Here is a 12,191-nt window from a genome sequence, read left to right on the forward strand (position 1 = left end):
TCATTCTTACAGAACAAGCATTCGAAGCAAGGGCTCGGATTCTTTGGGGATTCATTATTTTTCCCATTGGTTGTAACAGCAGTCACCATCCTTTTCAGTATATAAAGCACATTTGCATACAATTGCCTCAGTGTGGCCTTTTCTGTTAACCTGGTGCTATACACAGAGCAGGTGTTACTAGTAGTATTTCCTTTATGGAGCTGGGGAAACAGATTGAAGGAGATTAATGACTTTGCCGTAGTCACACAGCCACCAAATGGGAGAGCCTGGGGTTTCTAACTCCAATCATGCACTTTCCAGGGTACCATACTGCATAGCGCCTTTGTAATCTGTGCTGTTTAGCGTTGCTAAAATTCTTGGGAAGGAATAACATGGGAGAAGTGTCATTCTCCGGAGAAACAAAAATAGAAACAAAATATGCATAATGTAAGCACTTAGAATGGGATAAATTCTCCAAAACCTCATAGACAAACAAAGCAAGATGTTCAGAGTCATGTGCGCATAAATATTCATAGGCTATATGTGCACAATACCTAGGTATTGTTCCTCCCATTTTATTCATTTATTTTTGCTTGTTTTGCCCTTACTGTTGGATGATGGATTTAGTGTTGTAGGCCAGTAATTTCCTCTGCACTTTTAGGATAGTACTGCATGATCTTGTTAATTTTGAAAAGTCTGTTGTTTCTATAAATTGTTTCTTTGTATATAGTCTTTATTTTCTTCCATTTAGCTCTGAAGATTGTTTTTTTGCCTTTGGTGGTAAACAGTCACATTATAATGTATATAGATATAAACTTATTTTTACCTGTCCTACTTAGGACTTAGAGAATTAATGTCCTTCATTGATTCTGAAAATTTTCAGCCATGATTTCTTTAAGTAATACATTTTTCTATTCCTAGTGTTTAACCTTTTATTTCAAAATAACTTACAGAAAAGTTTCAAAATGTAGTACAGAGTGATGTAGAATGGAAAATTATTTGGCAATAAGAAAGAGTAAGTACAGATACATGGGATGACATGAAGGAACCTTAAAAGTATTATGTTAATTGAAAAAAGCTGGTAACAAAAGACCACATGTTCTATGATTTTATTTATAGAAAAGGTCTAGAAAACTCATATTTACAGAGACAAAAAGTAGAGTTATGGAAGCATGGGAGGAAACGGGGAAGAACAAATGATTATGGGCTTCCCTTTGGGGTGACGAAAATATCCTAAAATTGATTGTGAGGACTGCAACAACTTTGTGAGTACACCAAAGCCATTGAATTGGCCCAGCCAGTATGGTTCAGTGGTTGAGCATTGACCTATGAACCAGGAGGTCGTGGTTCTATTCCCGGTCAGGCGCGATCCCCACTGTGGAGCGTGCAGGAGATGGCCAATCAGTGATTCTCTCTCATCATTGATGTTTCTGTCTCTCTCTCCCTCTCTCTTCCTCTCTGAAATCAATAAATATATATATATATTTTAAAAACCATTGGATTCTACTTTAAATATGTAAATAGTATGGTCTGTGATTTATATCTTTAAAAAAAGCTGTCATTTTTTTTTAAAAAAAGAAATAAAAATAGCATAGACTTCTCGTATATATTTTTCATCCATTTTCCCTAATGTTTACACCTTGCTTTAATCATTATAGCACAGTTACCAAAAATAAGAAGTAAACATTGGTACAGTGCGATTGACTAGACTGTGGACTGTGTTCAGATTTCATCAGTTTTCCCACTAATGACTTTTCACTGTGCCATGACTCCAGTTGTCATGTGTACTCAGTCTTCCAGTCTACACCAGTTTCTCCGTTTCCTTTGCTTTCACGACCTGGACGCTTTTGAAGAGTCCTGTTAGTTATTTTGTAAAATGTCCTTTGGTTTGGGTATACAGATGTTTCCTCATGACTAGATGTCGTATTTTAGAATATTACAGAAATAATATGCCTTTCTCAGTATGTCTTATCAGGGGTGCATGATGTTGATAAGTTTTATTACTGGTGATGTTAACCTTAGTTAGTTGGTTAAGGTGATGTATCCTGAGTTTTTCTATAGCATATTACTATTTTTTCTTTTGTAAATAATAAATGTCTCACAGGAGAGACTTTGAGACTATCTAATTGTCATCCTGCTTGTCCTCAAAACTTTTGCCCACTAATTTCAACATTCATCAGCACATTTTGCCTACAACAGTTATTCCTCTGGTGTCTGTCTAATGGTGATTTTTTATTTCTTTCATTGCTTCTACATTTATTAATTGGAATTCTTCTGTAAGGAAGAACTGTTACTTCTCTTTTATTCCCTCACTCATTGAATTATTTATACTAGTGTAGGCTCGTGGATATTAATTTGGCCATTGGGAGCTCTCACATTGGCTTCTGTGCCCTTTCAACAAGTTCACCTCATTCTATGCACACTTCCTTACTTTTTGGCACCAGGATTTTCTCCAGACGTGTTCTTTTTCCTATCCCAGCCCTGGAACCAACCACTTCTCTAAAAGCCATTTAAAATTAAGCTCTCCTAGGAACTCTTGGTGAACATAACAAAGACACCTCATTCAAAGATATATGACTTTGAACTTCCTTTTTTATATTTTAGAATTCTAATCTCTCTGGTTTATACTTAGGATACTCCCTATTCATTGGATTCATAGTTTCAGTGACTGTATTTTTTACTTGTAGAGATTCCATTTGATTCTTTGCCAGATTTGCCTTTTCTCCATCATGCCCTGTTATTTTACTGGGAATTAAATGTGTTTTCATCTCTAATTCTTTTAAGTGCTTTTGTGCTGCTTTCTACTTGTTCTGTTATCTGAAGGTCGTGGATGTCTATCCTGCTAGTTGTTTGTGCTGATTCTCACTCAGATTGGACTCATGCATCATTCTATGTTTTGAACTTTTTCTTTTGTCATGACCTCGTTTTTAGAGGGGTTTAATTTATTTTTCTGTGTGCATAAATTTGGGTTATGTGTTATGGGAGTACCCTTCGGGAGTGGTTCAGGTGGCCCCAACTCACTGCCATTTTTCATATTAATTTCTCAGCTCAGTGGTTTCCAGTTCAACCATTTCACCAAGGGTATTGCCATGCAAGAGTGCTGGCTTTATGTGAGGGTCTGCGTTCCAACTCCTGCCTTATGAAGGCTAAAGGCCCTATCCTTTCCGTGTGGGCATTTGAACACAAGCTATTAGGTTATAGAAACTGATAACTTCCTTATAATACCTCAGTACAGGTGTTTTTCTCTTTGTTTCTAGCCCTAGGTAATACCCCCATTTTTTTTTTTCTTTTCAGCTAAGCCATATATGTATAGAACTTTATCAATCATTGCAAGTGTGGCCCATCATATTGCTGGAACAGAAGTCAATCAGTTTTTTTAAAAAACAAACAAGTTATTGGGTAATGTGCAGAACATATATCAAATAGAACTTTTCAGACCCCGTCTCCTGTAAATATGCTCCCTTTTCTAGTTTTCCCTTTTTTTTAAATAAAACTCATCTTTATTGTTGAAAGTGTTACAGATGCTCCTCACTTTCCCCCTTCACCTCACACCCCCCTCCCAGGCCTTCACCAAATTGTCTGTGTCAGTGCTATTCATATAAGTCTGTAAGTTCCCTGGTTAATATCTCCCAACCTGCCTTCCCTCTAAGGTTCTCCAGTCTCTGGATCTATTTTGTTCATCAGTTTATTTTGTTCATAAAATTCCACAGATGAGTGAGACCATCTGATACATATCTTTCTCTGACTGGCTTATTTTGCTTAGCATGATACTCTCTGGGTCCCTCCATACTGTCTCAAAGGGTAAGAGATCCTTCTTTGTTACAGCTGCATAGTATTGCATGATGTAACTGCACCACTGCTTTTTTATCCACTCATCTACTGATCGGCACTGGGGCTATTTCCAGATGTTAGCTATTGTAAACAACGCTGCTATGAACATAGGAGTGCATATATCCTTTCTGATTGGTGTTTTGGGTTTCTTAGGATATATTCCTAGAAGTGGGATCACTGGGTCAAATAGCAGTTCCATTTTCAATTTTTGAGGAAACTCCTACTGTTTTCCATAGTGCTCGGGGGTCACATAACTAGTTAGTATGCCAGAGTCTAGTTTGTTATTGGAATTAACCAGGCAAATTGTTCCACCAACTAAGAATGGCCATGAACGACCACTCCCCTTCTTTTTTAATGTTACATTTTATTCATGTCTCTGGGCCAAAAATATCCCACTTTCCAATTCATTATCCAAGTTTTTTTATTTGTTTTAATCTTCACTTTAGCTTTACCAGGCCTCAGGTTCCAGTGCTATCAGTAGTTAAGTACTGATAATGTTATTTACTTACCACTGTGCTTAGTACTAGGAAATGAGACTTATAAGACAAGGTCATTGTTTTTGAAGAGTTTACTATCTAGTTGAGGAGACAATTTACATTCTCGAAAATAGTGAACAACACTAGACAGTATATAATTAAATGCTAAGTTGGGTGACAGAGTTTTAAGTGTTAGAAATTGGAGGAAAGAAAGTAATAAAATGAGAGCCTGAATTGTAAGAGAAACTTAATTGTGGGAGTGGAGTTTGAAGTGGGTCTTGAAACAACATAGATTGGAACTGGATAGGCATTTAAAGTGAGGAGAAAGCACAGACAGTTAGTGAGTATATTATGCATATGATTTTTAAAAAAAACTTTGAGGCTCCTTATGTGTTAGGGACTAGTGAGAGATGGGAATTCGAGAGAGAGGGGTGGATGCCTGCTCTGACTTTGGCACTACCCGATGAATCGTTCAAAAGTAGCATTTTAATTTTATTTATTCCCCAATTCAGATATCTCTAGCGGCTGCCTTTTCTTTTTGATTCTAGTACAGACTCTTTGACATTCCAGGTACTCTCTGACCCACGAGCCTTTCCTCGCTGTTACACATGCTTTTTGTGCCTACAACATGCGTTTTGGGGATGGATTCTGACTTAAGCTTTCCATTTCCCAGTGGGTTTTCTGCTGAAGAAGGATTGTCCATTCCTTCTTCAAGTCCCATCTCAATACTGCCTCGATACTCTGATGACTCCCATCTACTGATATCTTTCTTCCTTAGATTCCTCTTGAAACTACTTTCTGTTGAACAGAGTTCAATATCTAATCATATACCTTTTGTTTTCTGATAATTTAGAATTACATGCACTTCTCTTTCTTTTTAATAGGTGCTAAGTTCTGTGAAGGTTTAGGTTATGTTTTCTATTTTATTGTTCCTCTTAGTGCTGTATACTAACTACTCTGGTTATAGATTCAATGTTGAATTGAAAGCTTTTAAGGAATTGTGTGTTTTGTAATATTAGAGCTACTACTTTGTATAAATGTGCCTACTGTCATGCCTTGCACGTAGCACTGCTCTTAACTTAGTATATGTTACTGCTCTTAACTTAGTATATGTTACTGGAATCCAATTTTTTTTTTACTGTTTCATGGAAAGTAGAAAAAAGAGCAAAAGCACTAAATCTAAGTTTTCTGTGATACTTTCCTCTGTCTTCTCTTTGAACCTCTCCTTAATCTGTGTTCTTAAGTCTATATTATTCATTTGTCTTTGACATCTTTCCACTGACTACCTCCTGTAGCTTTTCTAAATAATTTATATGTGTAGATGGAGATAAATTGTGTGTGTTAATTCAAGCTTAAGAGGTTGGAGTGTTTTAGAAAGATTAATCCTTGTTCAACTCTATCTAATTGATCTGTGTTGGCACTGTTCTTGCCTGGGTTTTAAAAATTTAATAAAATATCTATAAGTGAAGAACTCATCTGTTGTAGTTGGAATTAAACTTACAAAGACATGTGAATATCCATAAAACCAGATATTAAAATGAACTGAGAACACTTGCTTTAAGGAAATTGGGCTTAAACATTTTTCTTAGGCTTTAGTTTTTACTTGATCTCTTAGCCTCCTAAAAAAATCTGAGATGACTTTTAAAACAAAGTCTTAAATTATTATTTTAAATAATATAACTATTCTCCTCCCTTCTTTAAAAGCTTGTAAGATGATTTGAGAGTGTTCAATTTATAGATAGTAGCCTCCCCATTTTCCGGGTGGTGCTGTGGTTTCGGCAGTGCTGAGAAACTGCCAGGACTGTGGACACCTGGCCTTAGAGATGTCCTAGCATTAGCTTACCCTTCTGTGTTTCAGAGACTGCTTCTCAGCAATGAAGGTAGCTAATCTGGAATTTAATTTCAAGTGTGTGCCTGAGAGAGAGAGGGGGCGGGCGGGGGGCGGGAGAAAGAGAGAGATTTTTTCTCCTTGCAAGAAAGCAATTGTATGAGGCAGGCTGGGTCTTCTTCCACAACAGTTTCTATTACATTGGTTTAAATCATTTCTTTTGAGGGCAGTACCTTATGAAATCTTAACTTCTAGGAATGTTCTTGTTCTTTTCTCGAATCTCCTTATAATAAAAGATAGTACTCTTGTCATGGTGATGTAAAGTGCAGCCTAGTAGAGTCAATAATATTGTAATAACTATGTATGGTACCAGAGGGTACTAGACTTACTGAGGGAATCACCTCTAAGTTACATAAACGTCTAACCACTATGTTGTACACCTGAAGCTAATATAATATTGAATGTCAACTGTAATTAAAAAATAAAAAAATTTTTGAAAAAGATAGTGGTCTTTACTAATGGCTTCTTAGGAAGTGAAATCTCGTTGGGCATTCACTCTTGATTTGCTTCACAGGTTGTTTGTATTCGCTCCACTTGGAACGCTCTCTCCCCGAAGCTGAGCTGTGACACCAGACCTCTCATTTTGAAGACGCTCAGTGAACTGTTTTCTCTGGTTCCTTCCCTAACCGTCAACACAGCTGAATACGAGGTATGCGTTTGGAGCTCAAGACATTGTCTGTTTCTACACTGGAAAGACGTGTGCTTTTTAATAACTTTTGGATAAAATATTTGTAATTCTTTCCCCAAATCCTTTAGCATGTTTTGTTCTGAGAACATGTTGATATCTGTATGGACCCTCAGGAGTAGGGAGGAAATCTACACTTATCAATTCTGAGCCTTTAAGACTCATTTACAGAAAGGATACCAAGTTTTTATTATGAAGGTATAGTCAAGATTTTAGAAAGTCAGCATGTTAGAAAGTGTTTTGAAAATAATAGAATTCATCAGACCAACAGTTTAAATTTCTTTTGTTCGTGTTTTAAGTTCTAAAAAATGTACAAAGAATCTTCCATTACTATAGACATATTGTCAGTTTGCTCCTAGCTTTGCCATAGAGATTTGGTTTTTACATGTTAGTTCACATTTTCTACATACATCTGTCACCTTCATGTATACTCTTCCATGAGGATGATTATACAACCAACCCATCTTAGAAGAGGAAAGTAATTTTATGACGACTCTGTGTTTGTCATCCTAATGAATTGAAAAACTTGGTGAAAGATGCTTTGCTGTAAGAGTCAAAATTCCTGTTTAACGTTTCCTTCAGTTATCTCTTCTGTGAGTGAAATAGAGAAGGTGTTGAATTCATGTATGCCTCCTCTTTTGTGGCCATATTCCCTTCCATGTTCATCTTTTTTCCTTTTCTTTCAAAGAGCAGCAATTGATTTTTACTTCTTGGCGGACTTTTAGTTTGAGTCACGGATTTTGATGAACCACCCCTCTATCATATTCCAATATTAGTCCCTTTCATGTTTTCGATCATGTGATAAGACAGTAGGAAATGGTTAGGTTTCTAAATTTAATAATCTTAAAATCCCATTGTATTTAAAATATCCATGTATCTAAGTGATGAGTCTGTTTCTAAGTATTTTCATTTTATGAATGGTGGGTAAATACAGGTTAAGTCAATTAGTAGGGGTATAACTTTTAAGGTGATTTAATTTCTACTATTTGCTACTTTAGATGTTTATTCTTGGTTTTATCTTTGTCTTAAAATTTTACTCTGTGTATTTTGACTTTTCCAGAATTTCAAAGTTCAAGTCCTCAGCTTCCTCTGGACTCACACTCAGAACAAGGTACTATCACAAGGGGTGTCCCTGACACAGAGCCAGGCTGGGGAAGGAACTACCAAATAAGGTTCTTAGAATAAAAAGGGGACGCCCTTGAAATGATGGCTCCTTGATTTTAAAAGAATTGCAGCTATTCACAAGTTTAGACTTTAAAATGTATTCTCAATTTGCTCTAATTAAGGCGTTTTCACCATGAAGTGCACGTACTACTTTGTGAAGCTGACATTTGTCGGAAGAGGGACAGTTGCCATTGTCTCATATTTTTAATGATCCTTCCCTTTCCTTCTTTGTCCCTCCCCCCTCAGCAAGCATACCAAACAAGCAACCACCCAGTCCATTTTTTAAAATATTGTTTCCAATAAGGAGTATAGCGAAGAGGGTGTGGGTGATGTATCCGAATCATAAGTGAAAAAGCTTAGATTCCCAAAGGCCAGCTTTCCCTGCTGGGAGCTGGAGCATCAGAATCCAGTTCCAGGCCTATCAGACTCTAGCCCCTGAGCCCCCTTCCACTAAGCCCTACTACGTCATGGGGTCCTGAGATTATGCATTACTTTATGTTTAATGTCCAAACTAGGGTACAAATCCTAGTGCTTCTGATCCCTCTACCCAATGCTTTTCTCTCCATTTTCAATTGGGATGGATTAAGCAAGTTAATACCGTTCCTGGAGCACTGACCATAGAACTTTGAGGGTGGAGAGGGAGTTGTTTATTATACATTGTTTATTATACGTTGTTTCTTTTCTTTGTCTTACCTTTTTCCTACCCAGGACTCGGTTGTAGCAAAGGCTGCCTATCAATCTCTGTCACACTTCAGCGCTGGCGAGCACACGGTTCTTCACCTGCCCGAACAGGTAGGCCCGTCTGCTCTCTCACTGCTCTCCTTCCTGCTGAGCTTTACAACTTGATCTGTATCTCCCTTCCCCTTAGGAGATTCGTACCTGACAGATGTATATGTAATTATAGGTATGTTGTCTATGAAAGATAAGAATTTATATTCATTACCTGTTTAAGCTGTAATGAACTTAGACGGTAGTGGTGTTAGACATCACAGATAGTGACTTTAAATCTCTTTGAAGAAGATGGGAGACGCCTGTGGTGCCAGTGGAGTCTCCTTCAGGTGACTGGGTGTATGGCTGCATGCCTGTGCCCACGGCTCACTCCAGAAGATCTGTGCCACCGTAGGAACCACTTTGCCAAGTTAGGATACCGTCTTGGACTTCAAATCCAAGCAGGGCCTGTACAGACTAAGATCTATATTGCTTGTGCAACCAAAGATCTTTGTGATAGAAAGTTGAGGTGCCATGTGAAAAAAAATTATTTATTCATGTGAAATGAAGTGTAGGTTAGCACCAGAGAACTGGCTGAGGAAAGTATTACTGTCTTTTAAGGGTTAACGCATAGTGTGACATTATCATAGTGTTTAGACTAAACTAAAACTACACAACCTTTTCTAGTATCTATGTAATATAGACAACTTCAAATTATTGGGTTGTCTGGAATTAAGTGTCTGATTTCACATTTAGTGCTACTAATTCAAATGCACCCACATGCACAAATGCCTTTAGAGTGTAAGGCAGACACTGTAGTAGAAGAAGTTATGTGTAACATTACGCAGAATCTGTCCTTGAGGCCAAGTGGCAAGAACTTGGGCTCCTCGGGCATTAGAATGGGTTTTCTTTCTCTTCTAGATTGAGATTATATGGAGATTAGATACCAGTAAGAATCACTGTCTATTGAATTGAATAGGAGCCACCACGTAAGTGGGACTGAAGGACAGGCTCCTGTAAAACCAAATCTAAGTAGAGCAGGATTTCCCATGTCCCCAAGCAGCTTGGCTGCCTTGTCCTGCAGTTATCACAAATGGGAAGACTTAAGAAAAAGTGTTTTATGACTCATAAAATTAAAAGAGATGGGACTTCAGAGGCCAGTGGTGGGTGGCGGGGTCGAGTCGCGGAGTGGGGTGGGGAGGTTGGTGTGAGGGCGCTGCAGCGAGGGTCATAGGGTGGGGGTGTCCCCAGGTTTCCCAGTGCAGCCCCTGGATGAGCCCCTAGTATTTTCCTTATAAGCTTGGGCCCCAAGGCTGGCGGCGATGCCGACCCAGAGCCTAAAACTATTATAAAGGTTAGGCGAAGTGGGGCCAGGGAATGAGCCTGGTTAGGCTAGAGATGAGGGAGGTTTAGGGAGGCCTCTGCCGCTGTAACTGTTAGGCCTGGTTGATAATGACGAGACCACTGCTCAGTCTGAGTTCTGGAAACCAGGTGATGGAGTGTGTTCTGAGAATGGACTGAGACTGGGTGGGAAAAAAAAGATGGGACTTCAGACTGCACTATGGCTACTAGCAATACCCATAGCTTATAGAAGGGAGGGAGGGAGAGAAGAAAAAGTAAAAAAAAAAGGGGGGGGAGCTACATATAAATTTGGTGTGCAAACTCCTACCAATACATGTGGGAAGATACCTTTTTTATTATTATTATTATTATTATTATTATTAATTGTAGTTGTTGTTATTAAGTAATTTCTAATTTACATCACTGCATGATAATTACCTTTATTTTCAGCTCTCATTCTTGTAATATTTCAGCTGGAATAAATAGCTTTAGTTAAGCAACTTTCACATTCACTTGGCTATTTCATCTCTACCTCTTCAAATATTGATATGTTTATATTTTTTCCTACTTTAGGGTTATGTCTAGTTTCTGATTATGGTTGTTAGAATTTATACTCAAATAAGTGCTATTCTCAGTCAAATATTAGGTACTTCCTTAATCTAGCTCTTCTATAGTGTCTGATCCCTAATAGCATATATAGCTCTTCATACCTCCCTACACAAAGGGTAGTGATATTTGTAGAGTTGGGGTTTCTCAGTCTGCTTGGGTTTTCACCATCAGCATATGAAGAGCTGTAAAGGAAATCTCTAAGATTTGTCCTTGTTAGCCATGCTTTTCAACCTTTTCTTCTGCCCTAACCCCCTTCAGGGATATGAATAGTGGTTCACTAATGTGAATATTTTCAACTGGGATTAAGATGAACAGACAAAAATGGTTTAAAAGATTCCACCTCTTTGCCCTGATCGGTTTGGCTCAGTGGATAGAGTGTCGGCCTACGGACTGAAGGGTTCCAGGTTCGATTCCGGTCAAGGGCATGTACCTTGGTTGCGGGCACATCCCCAGTAGGGGGCGTGCAGAAGGCAGCTGATCGATCTCTCCCATCGATGTTTCTGACTCTCTATCCCTCTCCCTTCCTCTCTGTAAAAAATCAATAAAGTATATTTTAAAAGATTCCACCTCTGACAACCATCTTCTGGTCTAGAGGGCCCGCCTCCCCACGGAGAATCATTGCTTCCAAGACTGCACCATGCATTCCTCTTCTTTTTGTTGATGAATGATTTTCAGTTGGGCTGTTAGAATACCCATGACTGAGAGTCCAGAAAGCGGTCCATGTATTCACATCCCAAACAAGTCCCCCAAGTCTCCAAAGGCTTGAGAGACAACCAAGTCAGCGTCCCACTTCTGCTTTGTAGATGGTGACAGTGAGGCCCATTTTCCAGAAAAGCTTGTTTTCAATTATCTTAAAAGTCCCTGCCAGGTAGGGGCTAATATAATACAAAAACTAAGATTTTTGTTGTTGTTGTTAGAGACTACTTCCTCTGTATTAGGGCAATTTCAATTACTCACGAAGCTGAAAGTTACCTGTAATTTCCAGTGAAAGTATGTCCGTCCACCTTTTCTTTTTCTGCTTGTGGAAACTTGTGAAATAGTCTTCTAAATGAGCACAGTATAAATTTCAAGTAGAAATGTGAAAAAAATGTATAGTGGATCCTTATCAACATGGTTACATTTATGGATTGTAATTCAGCTATTTTTGTGATAAGCACTGCCCTTTTTTAAATTTACTGAAGAAAGATTTCTTGTTGATTGATGCATTAATTTAAAACTGTGAAACTTGTTGAAAGCTAACAGGCTGGTAGAACAAAAGGTATTAGAGAAGTGGCAGACATCAGAAAAAAATTAGGGTTGAATAAGACATCACATCTAAGGCTAGATGGGAAATGCCATTGGGTAATAGATTTGAATGAGATACTTTGTGAGTTAGGGATTTGAAATCAAATTCAGTAACGCATTTTTTTTTTGTCACTGGTTTTTTTTTTAGGAAGTTCTGTGAGATTATTGGAGATAGACACTTAACACTTGCATTGGTTTAATAATTATTTATTGGACATATACTAAG

At 38.0% G+C, this 12,191-nt stretch overlaps 1 protein-coding gene and 2 non-coding genes across 3 annotated transcripts in view; all 3 read left to right on the forward strand.

Annotated features, from left to right (window-relative positions):
• The window catches only part of FOCAD (focadhesin), a 273,674-nt gene that overhangs the window by 156,229 nt on the left and 105,254 nt on the right, over positions 1-12,191 (forward strand). Inside the window, exons 16-18 of the mRNA XM_006098123.3 lie at positions 6,689-6,823; positions 7,920-7,970; positions 8,732-8,815. Coding sequence (XP_006098185.1) covers positions 6,689-6,823; positions 7,920-7,970; positions 8,732-8,815 — 270 coding nt within the window. The remainder of the gene's footprint in view (positions 1-6,688; positions 6,824-7,919; positions 7,971-8,731; positions 8,816-12,191) is intronic.
• On the forward strand, positions 9,977-10,113 carry LOC111827798. Its single transcript, XR_002831522.1, has one exon.
• On the forward strand, positions 10,175-10,257 carry LOC111827797. Its single transcript, XR_002831521.1, has one exon.

Source organism: Myotis lucifugus, unplaced genomic scaffold (genome assembly GCF_000147115.1).
Source record: "Myotis lucifugus unplaced genomic scaffold, Myoluc2.0 scaffold_221, whole genome shotgun sequence".
NCBI classification, from domain to species: domain Eukaryota; kingdom Metazoa; phylum Chordata; class Mammalia; order Chiroptera; family Vespertilionidae; genus Myotis; species Myotis lucifugus.